General features: G+C 43.3%; 1 protein-coding gene across 2 annotated transcripts in view; it reads right to left on the bottom strand.

Moving 5' to 3' along the window:
• The window catches only part of kitb (KIT proto-oncogene, receptor tyrosine kinase b), a 23,602-nt gene continuing 1,997 nt past the window's right edge, over positions 1–21,605 (bottom strand). The window contains exons 2-22 of one of the 2 annotated variants that reach the window (XM_080760219.1): positions 20,014–20,295; positions 19,449–19,733; positions 16,964–17,103; positions 15,548–15,716; positions 14,794–14,983; positions 13,573–13,688; positions 11,738–11,852; positions 10,662–10,864; positions 9,466–9,572; positions 6,990–7,116; positions 6,747–6,851; positions 6,138–6,248; positions 5,471–5,606; positions 4,874–4,947; positions 4,398–4,489; positions 4,122–4,244; positions 3,153–3,264; positions 2,879–2,978; positions 586–691; positions 324–381; positions 1–165 (exon numbers count right to left, since the gene is read on the bottom strand). In XM_080760219.1, coding sequence (XP_080616345.1) covers positions 44–165; positions 324–381; positions 586–691; positions 2,879–2,978; positions 3,153–3,264; positions 4,122–4,244; positions 4,398–4,489; positions 4,874–4,947; positions 5,471–5,606; positions 6,138–6,248; positions 6,747–6,851; positions 6,990–7,116; positions 9,466–9,572; positions 10,662–10,864; positions 11,738–11,852; positions 13,573–13,688; positions 14,794–14,983; positions 15,548–15,716; positions 16,964–17,103; positions 19,449–19,733; positions 20,014–20,295 — 2,873 coding nt within the window. In that variant the 3' untranslated portion in view covers positions 1–43. The remainder of the gene's footprint in view (positions 166–323; positions 382–585; positions 692–2,878; positions 2,979–3,152; positions 3,265–4,121; positions 4,245–4,397; positions 4,490–4,873; positions 4,948–5,470; positions 5,607–6,137; positions 6,249–6,746; positions 6,852–6,989; positions 7,117–9,465; positions 9,573–10,661; positions 10,865–11,737; positions 11,853–13,572; positions 13,689–14,793; positions 14,984–15,547; positions 15,717–16,963; positions 17,104–19,448; positions 19,734–20,013; positions 20,296–21,605) is intronic. The other variant, XM_080760220.1, reaches the window with a different exon arrangement.

The raw sequence follows: 21,605 nt of genomic DNA, 5'->3' as shown, positions 1-21,605 counted from the left end.
GTGTGTGTGTGCTGGTCAGACAGCTTCGTAATCCACAAAGACGTCAGCAGAGCTGAGCAGTAGAGGCTGTGTGGGCGCAGTAGTGCTGCAGACTGAACTCAGCCGCCGGGACGGCGCCCTCTTCTGCTCTGGAGGGGGTGGCGCACTGCTCAAGTTCAGGTACACCTGAGTGACGACACACACACATTTGAATTTCATTGACGTGGTTTTTGTATTTACAATTAGTTTCCTTGAGGAAATTGTTAAAATTTTACTTGAAATAGTGCACAATGAAAATCGACCAATTCGAGGGCCAGAGTTGATTCAGAAGCATAGGTATCTACCTTGCTCCCTCGAGCTGCTATTGCATCTGTGAACTTGCTCGCATTTGTTTTCCTTTGCCTATATTCATTCATAATAATAATAATTATTATTATTATTAAATTCATATTTTATGAATTTATATTACTATAATAAAAGTACACCATAAAACCCTACCCCCCCCCCCCCCCCCCCCCCCCATTTTGCCATAAGAATAATGTGCATTTATAGTCAAGTAAGGCTTACAATAGAATGTATGAACATGTTTCCATATACTGTACTTACGTTCTTGGTATTTTCTGACAACAGGAGTTCAGTCCTTTCCACCAGCTTCCTAAAGGACGGTCTCTTCAGTGGGTCCTCATTCCAACACGACAGCATCATATCGTACCTACAACAAAACAATACACATGGTTTTATTTTTGTTTTAGAGGTCGGACATTCAGATCACTATGTCAGACAAAGTTGGCCAATCAAATCTGGATGATACATTAATTTGTGACATTTGTTGGCCCATCAAACCTGGATGTTAACACTGATTCGGCGCCAATTATGTCTTTTGACGCCTTCTGATCCGAAGTCTCAGCGCCAATGTCGCCTTTTCACGTCTTTTTTTTAATAACAATTGATTGGTTCACAACTGTGTCCTGTACGCCTGTACATTTCTGCTGGCTTATCCTGTCTATGGGGACCAGTTTTTAGAATCGTAATATCTCGGATTCTTCTTTTTGAACCAAAAACAAGCTTGATTTGCGGCTCATTTCTCTTAATGATCCTCGGTTACAAAAAGTAATGTTTTGCGTGAATTAAATGACAATTGCGGGTTTTCACTTCCTGTTTGTGACCTTTCTTGACCATTCAAATCTGGATGTTACATGTCGTTGCTGTTGGGTAGAAAGAAAGCTTGTATCTTCTCCATATTTAAACGTTATGTTTTTTTCGTAAATCTTACTTCATCATACAAGAGTGCCATGATGCGAGGCATTGTGAGCTTTTGTAGATCTGCTATTTTCACTACTTTAAAACCTCTCTTTTTTATAATAATAAAAGGAGCTGTTTAGGAAGGTTTCCATCAGACGGCAACGATTTGTGACAGTCATTAAAAATCCGCATGAAGGTAATTGTTGGTTTTCAATCAGGTCAGGAAAGTCCTGTGTGTTTTGATCAGTGGCCTTGTGGTTGGAGTGTCCACCCTGAAACTGGGAGGTCAGGGTTCGATCCCCGGCCGGGTCTTACCAAAGACTGTAAAAATGGGACCCAATGCCTCCCCGCTTGGCACTCAGCATCAATGGGTTGGATTGTGGGTCAAATCAACTAATGATTCCCAAGCGTGGCTCACGCTGCGGCTCACCGCTCCAAGAGATGGGTGAAATGTGGAGAACAAATTTCACTGCGGTAACGTGTACGACTTTGACTTTGATGTTTTTAACTACTGACCGCCACAGGCATTTTATCCACTCACTGACTGTGGCTGAACTGGTTAACTGCTTTGGTTTCAGGTCACTTTCAGGTCACTGAGGTATTTCTCAGTGTAGCTGTTGTGTTCAGTGAGCAATGAAAGAGTGTTTGTTCCCCTGTGTGTCCTTCGGGGACTGTGAGACTTGTCACAAGACCATAGCAAAACATCACGAAAGTGGGGCTTTGACACGCATGCACGCACGCTCGCTCGCATGCACTAGGGCATTAGTAAATCCACTAGTCGACCTTGTTGGTACTAGTTGATAAAAAAAAAAGAAGAGAAAAATATTTATTTATCCCCCCCCCCCACACACACACACCAATGTACACAGTTAAAAAATATATATATATATATATATATATATTGTGGCAAACCAGGCCTATTCCCCACAGAATAGGTGATAGAGGGAGTATATCACCCTGTACAGGTATTGCAGCCAATGGGAGCCTGGACATGGACGCACCTGCAGCCGGTAAGGCAATCACCAGAAGCTTTTAAAGAGCAGACGCCCAAGCTGTCTGGTGAGTCAGTTTGAACTAATGGAGGGGTGAGGAAGGAGGAATCACTCTGTTCATGAGGAGGCTGTTATGAGGGAGATCTCACAAGTGAGTACAAGACTTAACTCAAACCTTTGGACCCACTTGGATGTGCTGTGCGTGTATTGTGGCTCACCTGGTCTCGTTCTCTCTCCCTCCCTCCTAGGCCGACTGAACTCCACAAGGGAGAGCCTACAGCACTCTCCCCCAACTAAAGTAGTCACTAGCTCTCTCTCTGCTCTACCCACAGGACTGCATGTGAATAGAAGCCCAAGCCCCTGACAAGAGACCTATGTTGACGTTTTCCCCTTTCCCTAACACTTTAATAAAAGACAATTTAAGTTTATGTTGAATCTGACTCTGAGCCTCTTGTTTTATTGTGAATCTGTGCCTATTCTCCCCTGGGTTGCCACAATATATATATATATATATATATATATATATATATATATATATATATATATATATATCTTTTTTTTTTTTACATAATAGGTAGTTAAACAACTAGTCGACTAGTCAACTAGTAAAAATGACTAGAAGTGAATGCCCTAGCATGCACGCACGCACACGCACACAAACTTACATCTCTGCGGGAGCAAACTCCGGTCTGCTCATCCTGTGGCCCTCCTGGATCATTCTGTAGAACACTGAGCCCACCTGCGTCCCTGGATAGGGGCTGTTACCTGCATGGGGGAAAACACAACTTAGACCAGCTGTTCCTTCTATACAAACATTGCACATATAATCCCGCCATTGCTGATTAGTGAACACATTCTTAGAATGGTGCTTCTTTTATTAACGTTCAAATTGATGTGCTCTGTCCCTATTAGACACCATAGTATTAGCAGGATGCTCACCAAGCGAGAAGATCTCCCACAACAGTATACCGTAGGACCAGACGTCACTCTCAAATGTGTAAACGCAGTCAAAAATACTCTCTGGGGACATCCATTTGACTGGCAATCGAGCCTGCAGGGAGGTGATAAACAGACATCATTACACCAGCAGTAAGTACAGTGTTTTCTCCAGAGGTGGAAAAAGTTGTAGATCAGTTATTTTCAAATGGCCGAAAGTATAGGGTATAGGGCTGAAGTGTTTAATGTGTTTTATAATAATAATAATAATAATAATAAAATGTTTTCAAATAAATGTGAGTAAAAGTGAAATGTGGTGGAGTCAAAACATCTCAAAGTTGTACTTTATAGTTACTTTCCACAATGGTTTTCTCATCGCTCTCCTTTCAGCCAGTGCTGACAGACAACACTTACAGTAAAAAGTACAACTACTGTACAAATGTTTACATTCTCAGAGTTACAAATGCAAACATTAACACTAAGGACTTACAGTAACTGTGTATTAATGCCTGCCTATATTTATACTATAATAGTATAAAACACAATGCATTTTGTATGTTTTAATGCTGACAGAACTACTACATCTACTCCTTTGAAAACAAATCCTTTCATTGTCCCAAATATGAAGGACTGCCCTAACTAAAGGTCTTTACTGCTTTACTGCGTGTTCCTCCGTCATTGATTCCATTGTACAGTGTATTGCTGTAATACATATTGTACCATAAAGTATATTGCACTTTTACTCTTATCTGTGCTACTCCTGTGTTTAAGAAAATGTGAGTAGGCTATACTGTATTACAAATCTGCATACTGGTATCACTTCTGTTTATAATGTATTTGGGTCCCAATGGAAATACTGCCGAAAACGTGGTCGAGTGCAAGTTGCTTGAGCTTTAACGTCAATTACACATCGCGTAACCCCTCCCCTCCTCGTTGATTTACAGTAAGAGTCGTAGCAGAGAAGACACTCACGTTGCCCCTGAGTACATAACTGGCGTCAGTGGTGATGTCTCGTGCCAGACCGAAGTCACAGATCTTAGCCACCCTGCCTTGAGTTAGCAGAACGTTTCGGGCTGCCAAATCTCTGTGGATACACTAAAGACAGCACGCACACATGCACACGCACAAACGCACACGTACACACACACACACACACACACACACACGTTGACATTATAACCAGTTTCTCTAAAGGATGACAAATAGCACCCGCATAGTACTGTACACAATCAAACTGGTTAAACTTACATTCTTGGTGGTGATGTACTCCATGCCTTTGGCCACCTGGTACGAGAAGCTGAGGAGGTCTTCTGTGTCCAAGGACAGCTCATCGATATCATCTACAGGGAGGGACCGGGTGACAGAGAGGCAGTCAGACAGATAGAGATGACTGAAGTCATACACGACTCTGAGTAGTTTTGATTTATTCAGAGCAGTGGTCGTCAGTGACGTCCAGGGACCCTCAGGGTTCCTTGAGGGGGTTCCAAATGGACCCTTCCAAGCCTGTAACTACAGATGGTACTAAATGGACCAGGAAAGGTTCCAGTTATGGTTCCATCTGTACACAATCAGAGTTATTTGGGGACTGTGAAATTAGACAATCTGAGAACCACTGATTTAGAGAAACATGAAACTTTCAACAACTTTGGGAGGTAATCATCTGGTCTATATTGTCATATATGTTGCCGTGTATTGGTTGTAAGAGTAGTGAGATTGATGTGTACCTGACTGGGATGATCGGTCCTTCTCCGAGGCATGCATGGACATATAGCCTGTACCATTCTGATTTGCTTCTCTGCTGCAAGGACATAGCAACACACATTCACTCAGTTGTAAAGCTTATGTCTAACTTAAGGCATCTCTGTTTAACCACTTTGAACCCCAGTCCCAGCAATGCTATCCTGGGGAACGTTCGCCAGGAATACTATCTATTTTTGTCAAAGAGATTTTCTGTAGGCGGAAAGAAAGTGGTCCAAGCTCAGTTGTAACTCAAGTCCGTTTTACTAAGACTAGATGGTTTAAGTGGTTAACCACTTTAAACCTGGCATTCTGAACAAAAAAGTTCAAAGACTAATTTCTTGGCATTCTCCAGATTAGAGAGAAACAGCAAAGACAAGGTAGGGAGAGGATGAGTAACACATTGAAAGGTCCCTGTGCCACATACCCAACAGAGTTAATTTACTCTGAGCCTATAGCGTAAATATTGACCCTTAACTTTCAGGATTTTACTAGGTACAAACAAACCGCTTGATCCACTAGCATGGCCCTCCCATAATTACATTTGGCATGCAGTGGTACATATTCAAACTGCACGCACGCACCTTGCAGGCTCCCTCTGATTGACATTTCGGTAGTAGCCATCGCTGATCTGGGAGCTGAAATAGGACTCCCTCTTTCTATGCAAGAAGTTGAGGAGGTCACCATAGCAGCAGTATTCTGTGATCACCAACAGTGGGCCTGGGAGAAGGAGGATAAGAAACAAAAGCACATGGAAAGAAATGAGTATAGATTTGCATTTGTGTAATTGATAAAGGTTACACAGAATTGGTTTAAAAAATGTGGTTATCGGGTGTAACAAAGTCAAGACCTCTATTTTTCTGTGCACTGCTGTTCTGTGGCAGGGCTGCCACTAACTAGAGCACTGGTTCACAAACAATGGGTCGGGACTCGTTTGTGAGACGCGGACAAATTTTTATGGGTCCCTTTAGTATTTCAAAACATTTACAAAAATCTAAAAAGCATATTTTTTCATGAATTGAAAACAAAATTGAAAAGATTAGTTTTTTTCAGTCATTTCAGGAAGAAATAAAATAAAAATCTAAGAAATTCCATAAATAGAAAACAAAATCTTTTAAGAAGTAGTGAAAATAGCCGATGTACGAGCTCATAACTTGATCTAACGTGATTGTGATTGTGATCTTGTAGATCGGCTATTTTCACTGGTTTGGGTCCCGGGCAAGAGTGAGGGAATCACGGTGCTACTCTCACCTCCGACAGTGCAGGCTCCGAGCAGGTTAACGATGTTGATGTGGTTTCCAAGGTAACTGAGAACCTTCAGCTCTGACATCAGCGCCTCCTTCTCGGTGGCATGGGCACTGGCTGCGATGACATCATCAGCATCATCATCATAACACAATCATTCCCGGGATTCCTTCAAAATAGGAGCTCTGGGGTGCCGGAAAGACATAGCCGCTTTTACTCTAGAAATGTTTTTCTAGTTTATCATTGAGGATGCGCTAGGACGTGTACACTACACACGTCGTCCAATGCATCCCTCGATTGGATTCCCTATGTCGTGACCTACGCCTACGGATGGAATGTTTTAAAGTGCGGTCCGGGGACCCCCCCCCCCCCGGTCCGTGAGGGGGTTCCAGGGGGTCACCCCACCTAAATGATTGATAGCTATAGAAACTAAATGGACCGTTACAGTCCATGGCCTAATATGCATATTGCATACCAACCTGCGGGTCCTTTAAATTAAAAGGTATGACAACCACTGCATTAATTTACGACACACGGGCGCATATAAAGAGAGCCACAGACTGACTGATAGAGAGTTACAGAAAAAGAAATTAGGACAAATGGACAGACACTTACGTTTCAGCATTTTAACCGCAACGGTGGTGACAGAGTCTGCAGAGCACAGTCCGTAGGCAGTGGCCCTCACAACTTTTCCAAATGCCCCAGAACCCAAGGTTTTACCTACGGTTTCACGCACAGAGACATCAAATCAAGTCAATACATAAAGCAAAGACAAAACACTTTCAGAATTCAGATCATATCAAAACGTGTGCACGCACGGACGCGTACACACACTACACAAACGATATACAGCCATACCCAAGCGAAGCTTCTGTCGTGGGAATTCCCACTTTGAATCATAGGGTAGCTGCGTAGGGTCAATGTAGATGTAGTTGTTTCCATGAATACTATCTATCACCTTCCACTGGATTTGGAACTTGGGTTTCTGTGTTTGAAACAGGAGAGAAGAGGGTGTGTGGTCTGAAATGATGCAGTCTGCAGATATAGGACAGGTCCGTTTACAGAGAGAAATGTGATCATGAAACAGCCTATGAATGGCACATCCGCTGATATATTAATAACCCCTGTGTATTAATATCCCTTTATGGAAACATTACGTATCACCAATTGACTGTTTAACTGAAATCTACAACACGTTTTATGATATTTTTATTGCATGGTTCCTCGGAGGCGAGCCATCTAGCCACGCGTCTTTGTGTGTGTAGTGGTGGCGCCAGCACTACGGAACTGAGGTATCATCAATATACCCTTTTACGACCAAACACCATCCCCAATGACAGAAAAGTGTGTGGGCTAGGTTTGGTGTGTGTAACCCATGGAAATCTTTCTTTCTTTCGTTGGGTTTTAGCGAAAGCTAGCCTACTTTCCATCCGTAGTCCCCAAAATATTACAGTGCATAAATTCTATCTGCTACAGCTACACCATGAACGACAACTGTGCACACAAGTTAATGTTGCAGGACTTGAGAATGTTGTAGGGCGGCTGCATACTGCAATGTCGGCTGTCACGTTTTACCACAATCAAATCTGAATTCATAAAATCTAAAGTTAAAGTCAGAATTAGTTTGAAGTAAATCAAACCTAAATCAACACTCCATAGCGCCATGTCTTCTCATAATCACAAGCAATGCCAAGACAATATTGTCATCGGGTTGGAACAGTATGGAAGACATGGGGAGAGCGAGAGAGAGTGAGATACAGTAAGTCAAAATTATAAACACACTTTTTTTTCACTGGCAAACGTATTGTTTGATAATATGAAAGCCAGATGAGGAGATGACACCGGGGCGTGTGCCGTAGTTGATTCAAGTAACAACGATTAGAGCTTTACAATTACAGCCATGTTGAACCGATTAGAATCAAAAAACATTTTCCCGGACTGGGCCGGCTGAGCGGTCCAGGAACCTAGGCCAGCCTGACAGCGTGTCGCGGGTTCAAGTCCTGATCCCGACGACCTTTGCTGCGTGTCTTCCCCACCCATCCCTCTCCCCATTTTCTGTCTAACTACTGTAAAATCTATCAATAAAGGCAAAAGGCCCCACTGGAAGTCAATGGAGGTTAAGTGGGCTGAATCATTGCCCAATATGAAGATGACTGATGTCATAGGCTGGCGACTTGAAGATCGAGATCTGTATATAGTAGACACACCGGTATTAGACGCTGTCTTGTTACTAGTCTTATTGAATTAGCATGATCCCAATGCTTATTCAGAGGGTCTGACTCATCCGACGTCAATAACATGTTTCTATCCCAGACTGTCGATAGTTCGGGTGCTCAGAGAATGTCGAAATCCCCATCGAGTACGACTATGCATCACGATTTTCAGCATGTCTGCAGTCTAAATGGCAGAGTGATTCATCTCAGTTTCATTAGGGTTGCATTCTAGCAGTGGGGATGGGATCGATCGACTGGATAAGCGCTGCTCTCACGTCAGCAGAAAAATCGTTACCGCATAGACAGAAAGAAATCGGATGACCCAAACACAGCACACCATAACGTGACATCACCACTCACCACACCTGGTCTACTTTCCAACAGTAGCGTACCAGCACTGAGGGTCATAAATGATAAATCACACTGAAATGTCATAACGCCATTAGTAAAAACCGAGTTCTGGGCTCCAAGCCAAAAATCAGGCCATACAGCACTTTTTAAAGTCAGTTATTCTAGCTGCAGGATACATAATATATGGTTTCTGTAAATTGCTGATGTCAGATGAAAAAACATATATTTGTTTAGTCAGCATTTTCATAAATGGGGGGGGGGGGGGTCATTATTTTCATTGCAAATGAGTTTGGGGACTGTGTGGACTCTGATGGGGAGAAGAATATCCCTTCTTTCTATGGCAAAACAAAAATGAATCGCTGACAATTGAGGTAAAAGATAAGCCTGCAGCGCAAAACAATAATATGCAACCACCACTTTATTTGTCTATTCCAGGCAGTGGTTTTCAACCAGTGGTCTGGGGACCACCAGTGGTCCTTGAGGGAGTTCCAGGTGGTTGGTAACCAAATTGACCCTTATAGATCTTGAACTCTTGAGAGTCTAAAATGAAGCCAAATTAAAAGATTTTTAAAAGGCCCTTATGGGTCCATTTGGTTTCATTTTACACTCTCAAAAGTTACATTATTGTTAAACATCTGCATTACTTAATTCATTTACAAGATGTTTTGGGTCTGAGAGGCTAAAGAAATCTCATCAAATGGTAGTCCGTGGCTCAAATGCAGACAAAAGAAAACGTGTGATTGATATGAAAAAGGTTGTAAAAAACCTACCTGCAGATATTTATACAGCAGCACCACCAGGATGACACTAAGGAGCCCGGCGGTGGCCACCACAGCCGTCAGCAAGGGGGTGAACAGCTCATGGGGGACAGTGCGCTCTGTTTGGAGGAAACAAAGACAAACCTGAAAGAACTGGAGCCTGCTATACAAACTCACAATGCTGGGACACGTTGTGAGTTTGTAGATCAGTGTGCGTGACACCATAAGCATGCAAAACGTCCTGTATAAATCAGGCATACACATCCATGGATCCTATCTCTCTCTCTCTCTGTCATACATGCATTCACAGGCACACGTACACAGTGGTGGAAAGTAACATTCACTAAAAAGTACATTCACTTAAGTACAATTTTGAGGTAGGCTACTTTACTTGAATATGTGAAATCTTCAGTACTTTTACTTCTACTCCACTACTTTTCAGAGGCAAATATTGTACTTGTACTCCACTACAATTATTTGACAACTTTAGTTAGTAGTTACTTGTGTCACATTGTGAACTTGTAGATCAGCTATTTTCAAAATATTTGTATACATTTGAAAACATGAAATGAGACATTCTGCATAACGAGCACTTTCTACTTTTTCTGCACATTTTCATGGCAATACTTTTGTACTTTTACTCAAGTACATGTTGAATTACTTGTAACAGAGTATCTACATTGCAGTATTAGTACTTTTTTAGTACTTTTACTTAAGTAAAGCATTTAGTACTTTTTCCACCACTTCCTCCGCCACCTCCAGTGGCAGCTGCAGCAGTTGTTGTTTGTGTGAGACTGGGATTAGAGTCCATTAGTAATCCCGGCCTGCACAGTCAGCACAGGCCAATAATCTCATCCAAGCTGCACCCAGTCACCACACACACCTGGCCCGCATACAGCACATAACGGCCTGCTGTTTGTGTATAGTGTCTGTGTGTGTGTGTGTGTGTGTGTGTGTGTGTGTGTGTGTGTGTGTGTGTGTGTGTGTGTGTGTGTGTGTGTGTGTGTGTGCGTGCGTGTGTGCGTGCGTGCGTGCGTGCGGGTGTGTGTGTGCACGCTCCACACATGAAGCATGTGTTTCAGCTAAACATGTCCCAGACGCATGTGCATCTTGCTTTCATGTGAATAATGATGTCACTGCGTCTATGCCTACTCGTGTTTGCATGGGTCGTGCCTCAGGCGGACATGCTTGGACTCTTTTTGCCTTACCACTTATAGAGAACAGTGTGTAGACCTTGTCTCCCTCCATGGACGCCGCCACACACTCCAGCGTGTGGAAGTGTGCTGTGTGCTCCTTGCTGACGTTCAGACGGCCTTCCACCTCGCTCCTCCCGAACGCAGAGCCCGACGCCATCGTCACCGTGGCGCTCTCCTGCGTCTCCCATCGGGTGGCGTTGGGCAGGTGAGAACACCTGATGGAGAGAGTCGCATGGTGTCTGGTTTAGGGGAACACTAAAAAAGCAGGCACATTCTGTCCTACAAAGCCCAAAGTGGAGTACCTACATTTTTTTTGGACACAGCAACACAGCAACTTATTTGTGTATCCCAAAGGTCAAATTAGCCTTTGTGATTTTGGAGCATGAACAATTACTTCGAGAACATATTTACAATTAGTGTAATATCACTTATATTTGGATATTTGGTTGACCATGCAGTTGAAACACTTTTAAACCCATTATTGGACAATTTTTCTTCCCATAGTCACTGCACTCCGGATTTACTTATTTGGAAGACTATTATTTATTTGCCATTTTTCCACCGTTGGACCGAATGGTGAAAGATGGGGGTTGACGTGTGACTAGTGTCTAAAGCCAGACAAGTGAGACAACCCATAATTTTCTGTAGCGCAAAAGTTGCAACAGCAAGCAGGAAGGAAGAAAAATCTATTTTTAAAATATCTTTTAAAGAAAAGTCAATTTCTGTTGAGCAGTAAGCTAGATTACACGACAGCAAGCTCGATTACACGACTCCAAAGGCGATACGGAAGTGGGCAAGGCTTTACTTACAACACTTCCAGTGTACAGACTGTTTGGTAGGAAAGCCTTTGCTGCTTCCTCGGATGTGACAGATATTAATCTATCTCATGATCTTTCCTGTGTCACCGTCCTTCCGTCCGTCCGTCCGTCTGTCTGTCTGTCTGTCTGTCTGTCTGTCTGTCTGTCTGTCTGTCTCTCTCTCTCACTCTCATTTTCAATGGTCACCCACCATTGTAAACAATTCAACAATGGCATACAGTACGTATCTCTGGAAAAGGACAAGCATATAGAATATCATGTTGTACATACCGTGTGTGGGGTGGCTCACAGAAGTACCAGCTAATTTTCGGGGCCGGGTAGCCGGCAGCGACGCACCGCACCTGTCCGTCGACAGGCCCTTCTTGAGAGATAATGACCGGCTTACCTTGGAAAGAAATGCACAGAGAAAGGGGCTGGCAATGGGTTCATATCATTTTTAAAACCTGTATATGTATTAGAAAATGAAGTTAAAGCAGTGATTCCTGCTGATTTGTAGGCCCATCTCATGCGAGCTAGTTTTCTTGGCACAGGTCTGGTCTGGTCTGCTGAGCTGGAGACCGGGGTTTGATTGCAGCTTGGAGCAGTAAAACGCTACAATATCAATAAAAGCGTTTCTGTACACACCGTAAACTGATTTGTAAACCATCAGAGTTTCTTAATCCGGCTATCGCATTGAGAAGATGCGATCCGTATTGAACGCAGTTTGACAAAAATGCCAATATGGGGAGTTATCTTAGCTGGCACATACAACAGGTAACATTTTACTAGGGTACAATTACAAATGGAACTGTCACGGGGCAGCCTGTGCCCTATACACACACACACACTGATTAAGGACATTGCACGCACGCACACACCACACAGACTGTGGGTAGTGGGGCAGACAGGTCCATATAATCATATCATATAATGTCAATACTGTTGATGTATGCATTTACAGGATGTACAAATGAAATGATACACAAAGGGAAAACATTCAGTTTATTAACCTGTGTTTATTGCAACCTCAGTGTTTGTATGGCCTTTCCAGTGCTGGCACTTTAAGAAGGGGGGAAGGTGTCAAGTACTGTTGAGGAGTAGGGGTGTTCCACAATGTCAAGTGTAAAGTATGTCTATTATCGGGGGAAATTAATGTAACCCCATATGATGTATAATCTAAAATAGAACATCTAGGTGTGGGGTTACCTATTCAGGTTCAGCTGATAGCTGTGAGCTTGTAGATCTACTGTTTATATTTAATTGCTTCGCTGTGGGTGGTAGGATCCTCTCCTATAAAGAGGAGACTGCAGGCAGAGCTAGTCAGTTATGCTGGGGCAGGCATCATGCTGACAGCCCTGTGAGAGAGCTGCTGGGGCCCATGTCATGGGCATAGCCTAGTGTAGTTTGTTATTTTTCCTTTTTCCTACGTTGTACATTAAGTATTTTTGAGTTCTTTGTTTTGTATTTTGGGCAGTATTATTTTTGCTGTTTGATTTTTCTTTTGTGAATATCTACACTGGAGCTGGAGGTTTTGAGCAATAAAAACCACCAAAAAGCATCGCTGACTGTTTTTGGAGCGTTGGCCCTCGGGCAACTTCACAGGAACCAAAATGGGCCCCAACAGCAACTTCCTGTGACCCCACAACCCAAAGTTTGAGAACCACTGCAGTTGTAAGTAATACATTGGAAATTAGGAGGGTTCCTGATGAGGAAGATAATAGTTCAGAATAAGAAGAAAAAAGGTTGTTATATTTATGGACAATCAAAATCTGTTGGAAATATTCAATTCTGAGTTGGTGTCATAATTTAACGTAATGTTGATATGGCACTCTGACAATCATATCAATCAAATCAATCAAAATAAAGGTTGCCAACCTCTGGACTAGGGTGGTTAAAGATTTGGGATATTATTATGTCTACAGATATATGTTGCAGCCAAGAGAAACTTATAAAAGTAAAATAACGGACAAATACACACGAAAGATACCTACAAGTTAGCAACATAGTAGTGCAAGTAGCAGTCAGCATTATGTGTTGAATTACAACAATAATGAACAGAAATGTACACTTTCTGAAAAGTAGTTGAGCGGTGAGCGAGATACCGTCAGGAGAAACAGTATACTCACTGTTGACATAGACAGGGAATGAGTGACTGACAGACGCATCGTGGTGGCTGGCTGAGAAGGTGTAGATCCCGCCCTCTGTTGCGTGGACTCGCACTAGTTTCAGCTCACTGATGTATCTGAGTTAGTTAGTATAAGACCACACACACACACACACACACACGTGTGTCAATTCTGAGTGCTCACATGGAGGGGAGGACGAGGTATGCTTGCTTTTTACTTCAAAGTCCTTAAATAACTTAGCGACATAAAGAAACATACTTGCCCTTTGAGTCGAAACTTATTTTAACTTTTCTAAATAAAGTACATTTATTTTTATCCACCCTCTCCTCATTTTTAACCTTCTGAGTGCTCAGATTGCCGCCTTTTCTAGTGTCCTTAAATAACTTGACCATAAAAGTCATGTGAGCGCAATAAATGCATAATAAGTGTGTACCATTACAGCGTGTTGTACACACAGGAGGACGAAGCTCCCTTTGGCGTTTTAACAGCCTTCTGCCTGTAATAGTTCAGATAGGGCCAAAGCAATGACATACTGTAGCAACGGACCTACGACCATACTCGTTGAGAACAGTGGATTCAACGGTGTCGAAGGAGATTGAGCAGCGTTCTAAGATTCCTCTTCACGTCCACATTTCAGACAGAAAGTTAAACCACCCCTTTCTGTTGTTTCTTTTTTAAGATATTCTTTTGCAGCTTACGCCTTTTATTGGTATTTGAAGGGACAGACAGTAGGCTCACAGGAAACGGGAGAGAGATGGGGGGATGACATGCATTAAAGGCTGTGTCGGGCTCGGGAGTCGAACCCGCAGCACACTGCGACTGGATCATCAGTCGGGTGCCCAGACGGTTACGCCACCGCCTGGGCCTGTTCTGATGTCTTGTCCAGGGCTTCTACAGTAGCCATCAACACTGACGGATGGACATCCAGAGATACGGAGAGTTACATTACAGTCATTATGAACAACATTCTGGTATAAATCTGGCAGAGGTACAGAGGCAATGTTGGAGTGGAAGTGCATGGAGAGGCCATGGGAACTAAAAATCCCTGTCTTGTTACAACAGACAATGCTATGAATACTGTGAATTAAGTCAGTGAAGCTGGACTGGGACCAAACATTTGATGTTTTGTATTGCCGTACCGGAAAACAATTAAAATGTGAGGTAGGTGCTGAACTGGTAACGTTTCAGCCCTAGTGCATGCAATAGCTCAGTCCACTGTACCTGTATCTATGGCGATGGACTATGATCACGTGCTCGGTGGTATTGCGGAGCTGCTTGTCGTTGTAAGCCCAGCTCAGAGTTGTGGGTGCGGGATAGGCATCAAACTCTACTTTGAGTCTCAGGCTCTCCCCTTCTCTAACGTCAGCCTGGCTGGAACCACGGCTTCCCAGCATGCTGATGAAACCTCGATCTGGATCACAAAAGATACCAATATTAAAGAACGACTTCACCACCTTTCAACCTATCTTCATATAACTGGTTCAAAATCTACTCAGTCTGTGGCTGTGGGCAGTTCAGAAACCCGTCTTCCAGTGACATCATCGATGGGGAATCCAAGCAAAAAAACTAAAAACAAACAAACTGCAGGCTTTCTATTCCTGAAAAGTTGCAATGCGATAATGGAAGCCATCGTTCTCACGAAAATAAAAATCGAAATATGCCTAACGATGATGTCACTGGTGGACGGGTTTGTGAACTGCCCACAGCCCTCCTATGAGACGCAGACTCAGTAGAAAACAATTGTGATATTTTATCATGAAAATGAATGAGGACAGGTTGAATGGTGGTGAAGTGGTCCATTAAGTTCACTCAAAAAACTGTATCATATCGTATGCAACAAAGAAAGAGGGGTCATTTATATTTAAGGAATTTGGGTGAACTGTATACACACACGGTGACACACCATAACATAACATCACAGAAGTGGGGCGCACACACACACACACACCTATTATCAACTTTACCACTCACTCACCACGGACGTCCAGTTGCAGCGCTGTCGTGGTGGTGCCTCTCTCGTTTTGACCGTGGCATCTGTAAATGCCAGAGTCTGATTGGTTGACAGCAGTGATCAGCAGTGAGGAAGAACGCTCGTATCCACGGGAACCAGACAGGAAGTAGGAGGTGTTGGCTTCCAGAGGATTCTGCAAGAGGTCAACAAGATCATCAACACTATCAACAACAGTGTTGGGTCTGACTCGGGTCCCCATTTAGTTGGTGCAACGCTGCACCAGCTTGATACTGTCGTTTAAATAAACAAAAACAAAACAAACAGACAACTTGCATTGTTTATGAGGGGCGCTAGCCTCTCCAATGCATGGCTTTTGAAGATATGCACTTAAATAGCACTTAAGTTATGACGTATATCGTTTGCCAGCCAAGTCTACGGACTTGGAGCATATTACAATGTTTGCTTAGAGCACTTTAGAGCCAGCCAAGTCTATGGACTTTAATGTTTGTTTTTTAATGCATTGCCATTACCAGAATATCGGATCAGGTCTCTCTCGACCCAAAATCAAATGACTCAAAACCGGATCCCTACAAACCACTGGAGTCATCGGTGCCATCCTTTTTGAGCACGCTGTGAATAAGCCAAGGGAGATACTTGAAAGGCACGTGGTGCATTTTAAAATGGTGCATTTTATATAGCACCTTTATCCAAGGTGCTTTACATAGATTGTGCATTACATTCACCCATTGCGACGGAAGCCATGCAAGGTACCAACCAGCACATCGGGAGCAATTGGGGTTCAGTGTCTAGCCCAAGGACACTTCGACATGTAGACAGGAGGAGTCGGGATTCGAACCGCCGACCCATGGATCATTGGACGACCTGCTCTACCTCCTGAGCCACAGTCGCCCCGGTGGTGGAGCTAATAGCAGACAGCTTTATGTTCTGCATAGCATGTTAAGGTGGCCACTATAGAGTGCACCACCAAAAGAGACATAACGTCTGCCTACAAGTGTGAGACATTATTTCAAACTGCAGCTTTTTGGCGGGTCCTGACGGCTGCAACCCATGACTTCCACAGCCGTGGTTAGGCCACCCAGCCTGGCGGAGATACTATATTCACTCTGCATATAGTGACCCTTTCTAGTTTGGTATACCATGTTTACTAATTAAGCATTTAACAGATGCTCTTATCCAAAGTAACTTATAAAGATGACCATTATTTACCGTTATTAACATAGTAAGTACTGAGATACAGAGCAAAAGCTTGGGTAGGTGTGTTTGTTTTTTACCTATCCATTTATTACACTCTCTGTTAAGTTGACACTGGATATTGGATTTTACTGCGTAGACAGACAGAGAGAGCCAGACAGACAGAAGGACAAACAGAGGACAGAAGAAGCATTGTGTGATGCTATCGTCTATTCCCACATATCTCACCGCTGTTGGGGGGACGTCCCACGTGAGACTGAACTCGGAGTTGACGTTGGATGAGCTGCAAGTGAGTTTAAACTGCTCCCCCTTCCTCAGGATGACGTTCTCTCTCTGGGACAGCATGACCACCGGAGGGGCCTCCGGCACTGGAGCGAGAGGTGAGAGATCAATTCAAGACACAGTAAAAACCAAAATAAATTGGTAAAGGCAAGGTTAACCACTCTGAAGCAGGCATTCCTATATTGGGCATGTCATTATAGGCAAACATTTTCAATGATTTTCAGGAATGGCGAAAATAGCAGATCTACAAGCTCACAATGTGTCGTAATTTTTGAGTGGTGGCTGGGTGGCTGTGTGGGTGGGGGGTGGCTGGGTGGGTCTGAGGACGAAAACAGCATGGTTGTTTTCCACCACCTGTGCGCAACCTAACACACACACACATGATGATATCGGGTGTGCCAGTACAGTACAGTACAGTACAGTACAGTACAGTACAGTACAGTACAGTACAGTACAGGGTACAGTTTCGGAACACGGGGCAGCATGCCGGAACCGCCCCGGCCCCCTGGGTGTGTTCCTGTGGGCCTGGAACTTTATTATCACTATTGAATAAACAATAACGGTGTTTGCACGTACTGTATGAATTTATGTAATGCACATATGCAAAATTCCAGTGGTAGCCTTGTAGCCGGGTAGGTGTGTGTTTGAAAAGGGTTCGTTAGGTTCATCATGTACTTAATTATACCTAGAGTACTGCCTTCATGCTTGTTTCAGGTCTTTGTTCTTTTATAGATTTGTCCCTGTTCTCTTATTGCACTCCCTGATTTAACATCCTCTTTCTTAATCCCTCTTTATGTACTGTAGTCTGTAGCTCTCAATAAAAAGGATACTAGCCCAGAACTGACCCCAGCAGTTCAAGATTCATCCCTCTTAAAACCTCAGGCGTACCACAGCTCACCGAGCTAAAACGGCCATAACACAGCGGAGGAAAATAGCATGAGCCCTAATGCTCTTTCTTCGCCTCTCATCTGGCATTCTGTGCACAACTCACCCGCCTTTTGCAACATTTCTGCAAGACATTTCTGAACATCATCGTATACAAAAAGCAGTAGTTCTGGATATTTGCGTTAACATGATGTGAAACGGAGAAGTTGGTTTTTTGTTTTTTTTATCCCATGATTTTGTAACCAATTTTTTTCACCCGGTGCCAATTACCTAAGCTGAAATACTGGGCGCTACTCTCCCTCTACCAACCTGAGGAGAGCCCTGAACTGAGCTCATGCTTCCTTCAATGCATGAGGAGTGAGCGGGTCGCTTCTTATCACCTGACAGGGGGAGTTTCCCTGGTAGGACGTAGCAGGTGGAAGGAACACAATATTCCAACCAGTTCCTTTAGCCTCCATCAGGCACCCCCGCTGACCAGGGGGAGGCAGTATAGAGACCAGGATTACTGCATGTTTCATGTTGCGTTTTCTTTGCAAAACACAGTTTTTGATACTACTCCAACAGAGTTTGTCCAAACCTCACCCAAATTGGTACACATTATCTGTGTAGTCATATGATCAAGATGTATCTGTCCTATTTTTGAGTGTCCACAAACTTTGTCCTACACAAACATTAAATTCCCATTGACAATGAATGGAGAATTTGACGTCATAGTGTAAACTTTACGTCATAGTCAAATTACGTCAAACATTGCGTAACACAAACATTGATGACGAAGGTGAGGACACAAATTGTGATTGGCCGGAATGAGATGATGTATGATGAATCTGTACGATGATAAGAGCGCCCCTCACTTCACACGGGTGTGATTTTTCAGATTCAATTTTCGGATTGGCTTTCATAGTTTGCTGGAGGGGCCCATTTTGCCAGAGCCATCTAATAGAAGAGTTACGATATTGTTTGTACATTCAACTTCAAATATAAACAATTAAGTATTTCCCCCTGAATTTCTGATAGAAGATGCGCTATAGGAATGCAGAATATGTGGCATGTGCAGAGGCCTAATATACTTGTCCTCCGACAAGTATATGAGATGTATCCCCCTTCAGCTGTGGGATGAAATATGTCTAATTATCATGAACAGTGACAGGTCCTGGCACAGACTTTATAAGAACACATTTTGGTACTTTAAAAACAGCGGAGTGTCTGTTTTTAGAGGCAGTCTAGAGGCATTTTACTCAGTAATAATGTATTCATATTTATGACATTAAGCTGAAGCACTCAGTAATTCAACGGAGATGCACAGCCATGGGAAACCCTGCACTATACAGTACCTCAAGCTGAATGCAGCAGTGATGTACTCAACAACACTGCAGTAAGACTTCACCAGGTGAGGGTCACCACTCGTCTAACATATTGAACAATATTTAACCACTTTCAACCCAAGGTGTCTGCAATCTGCACACTCGTAGAATGGCTATTTTCGCTATTCGTCGTACGATACAGTATGTAGGGCTTAAGTGGTTCAAATCGATCACACACTTACTTTGTAGCACATCCACTGTATACTGGTTAGACTTCACTTTGACACCATCCAGGTGTCCAACGCATACGTAACAGCCCTCATACTCCTTCCTGGCGTTGCTGATGGTGATGCCTCGCTGATGGTTGCTACGATAATGAAGACTGGAGGGCAAAGACTGTCCGTCACATGTCTCCAATGTCAGGTGGGCGATCTTAGGGTCCGTAACCAGACAGGGAATGGTGCAGTTCTCGCCCGCACGCACTAGTATGTTATCCACCATGGTCCGTTGGAATGGATTCTCAGGGTCTGGGAAGAGGAGAGGAGGAGGGGGAGACAGAACGAAAGACCGACGGATGGAGGGATAGTGAAGGATTGGAGGGAGAGAGAGAGAGAGAGAGAATTAAATGGACCTTAGGGAATCCACTGGTCTGACAGCTTGAGCTGGTCCCTGAATGCTGCTCAATAGTGCTGCTCAATGGTGCTATTCCTAATAGTTAGGATGGGTTAACCTATTGTCCCTAAGAAATGGTAAAACACACACACACACACACACACACACACACACACACACACACAAAGAGCTCACCTTTCACATAGACATAGATGGAGCTGTGTTCGAGGGTGCTGTTGTTGACGCACACATATCGGCCCATGTGGGTGGCCTGTGCCGCTGACACCCTGATGTATATGCTGCCAGCCTCCTCCGTCTCTCCCTCCAGCCTGCGAGGCCTCTCCCTCTGCCACCTCAAAGCCGACGGGGGACCTGCAGCCACCCCAGCATCCTCCTCCTGGCAGCTCAGCTCCAGCCTCCCGTCCTTAGGAACTACTGTGTGGGGCCCGCTGGGGGAGATGACTGGCCTGGACCAGCCTAGATTACAACCAAATACATTATGTTGTGTTAATGTTATGCAGTGTTGTAAAGTAGCTAAGTACATATACTGTACGCAAGTACTGTACTTAAGTAACATTTTGAGGTACCTATACTTTACTGGAGTATTTCGAACTTCCAATACTTTAACTTCTAATCCACTACATCTCGGAACTCGGATGCAAATATTGTTCTTTTACTCCACTATATATTTATTTGAAAACTTTAGTTACTACTAGTTACTTAGTAGATTTTGATTATTATTACAAAACATACATTAACCACTTCATTCCTCTATACATTACGGCCATTTGAAAATAACCAATCACAAATGTGTCGCGACTCGCGACTTGCGATGCATTGTGAGCTTCTAGATCTGTTATTTTCAAAGATTTGAAATGGGACATTCTGCACAATGAGTACTTTTACTTTTGGTACTTTAAGTACATTTTGAAGCCAATACTTTTGTACCTTTACTCAAGCATTATTTTTAAATTACAGTATCAATTGATACTTTTATTTAAGTAAAACTTTTGAGTACTTTTTCCACCACTGTTCACCACATAACAGTTATGCAATGTGTTATGTTGATACATATGATATGATATGATATGATATGTGTTATGTGATATGATATAATATCTACTAGTGGTTCTCAAACATTGTCATGTCAAGAACACCCAAACTGTGAATTTGTACCAGTGTTCATTTTTGTCTCCACCAGGCTGAAGGCATGGGGAGAGAGTATGTTTTGCATGTCCTTGTGTGTGTGTGTGTGTGTGTGTGTGTGTGTGTGTGTGTGTGTGTGTGTCCGTCCGTCTGTTACCAGCTAATCTCCGGCACCGTTAACCCGGTCGATGCAAATTTTTGCACACATACACTCCCTGGATGCCAACGATGAAAACCTCTGCCTGTTATAGCGCCACCAGGAGGCCGACTTTTGAAAAAAACATTTTTTGATATTACTCCTCCATATTCTGAACAAAAATCCCGCAAATCTTGAACCGCAAGTCTTGAACACATGACTATAGAGATAGTGTGTAAACACTATCTCTATAGTCATGTGTTCAAGACGGATCTGTCCATCCTAATTGGCTAACATTGGCTTTCAAAGTTGGCAGGATTGACCCGTTTTGAACAAAAAGCCTCAAATCACGAACGCAGCGTGCAATTTACGTGACATCTTTCACATTGGCCTGTTATAGCGCCACCAACGGGTGGATCTTTGCAAAACACAACAAAATGCCTCAAAATGCCTCAAATCATCCAATTGCCATCCAAGGCGTAAGAAGAAAATGGCACCCTTTTCA

This window comes from Protomyctophum bolini (assembly GCF_963924005.1).
Source record: "Protomyctophum bolini genome assembly, chromosome: 3".
In the NCBI taxonomy this organism is placed as follows: Eukaryota; Metazoa; Chordata; class Actinopteri; order Myctophiformes; family Myctophidae; genus Protomyctophum; species Protomyctophum bolini.
Note: the sequence above shows the minus strand (reverse complement) of the source record. Positions and strands in the feature narration are given on the sequence as shown.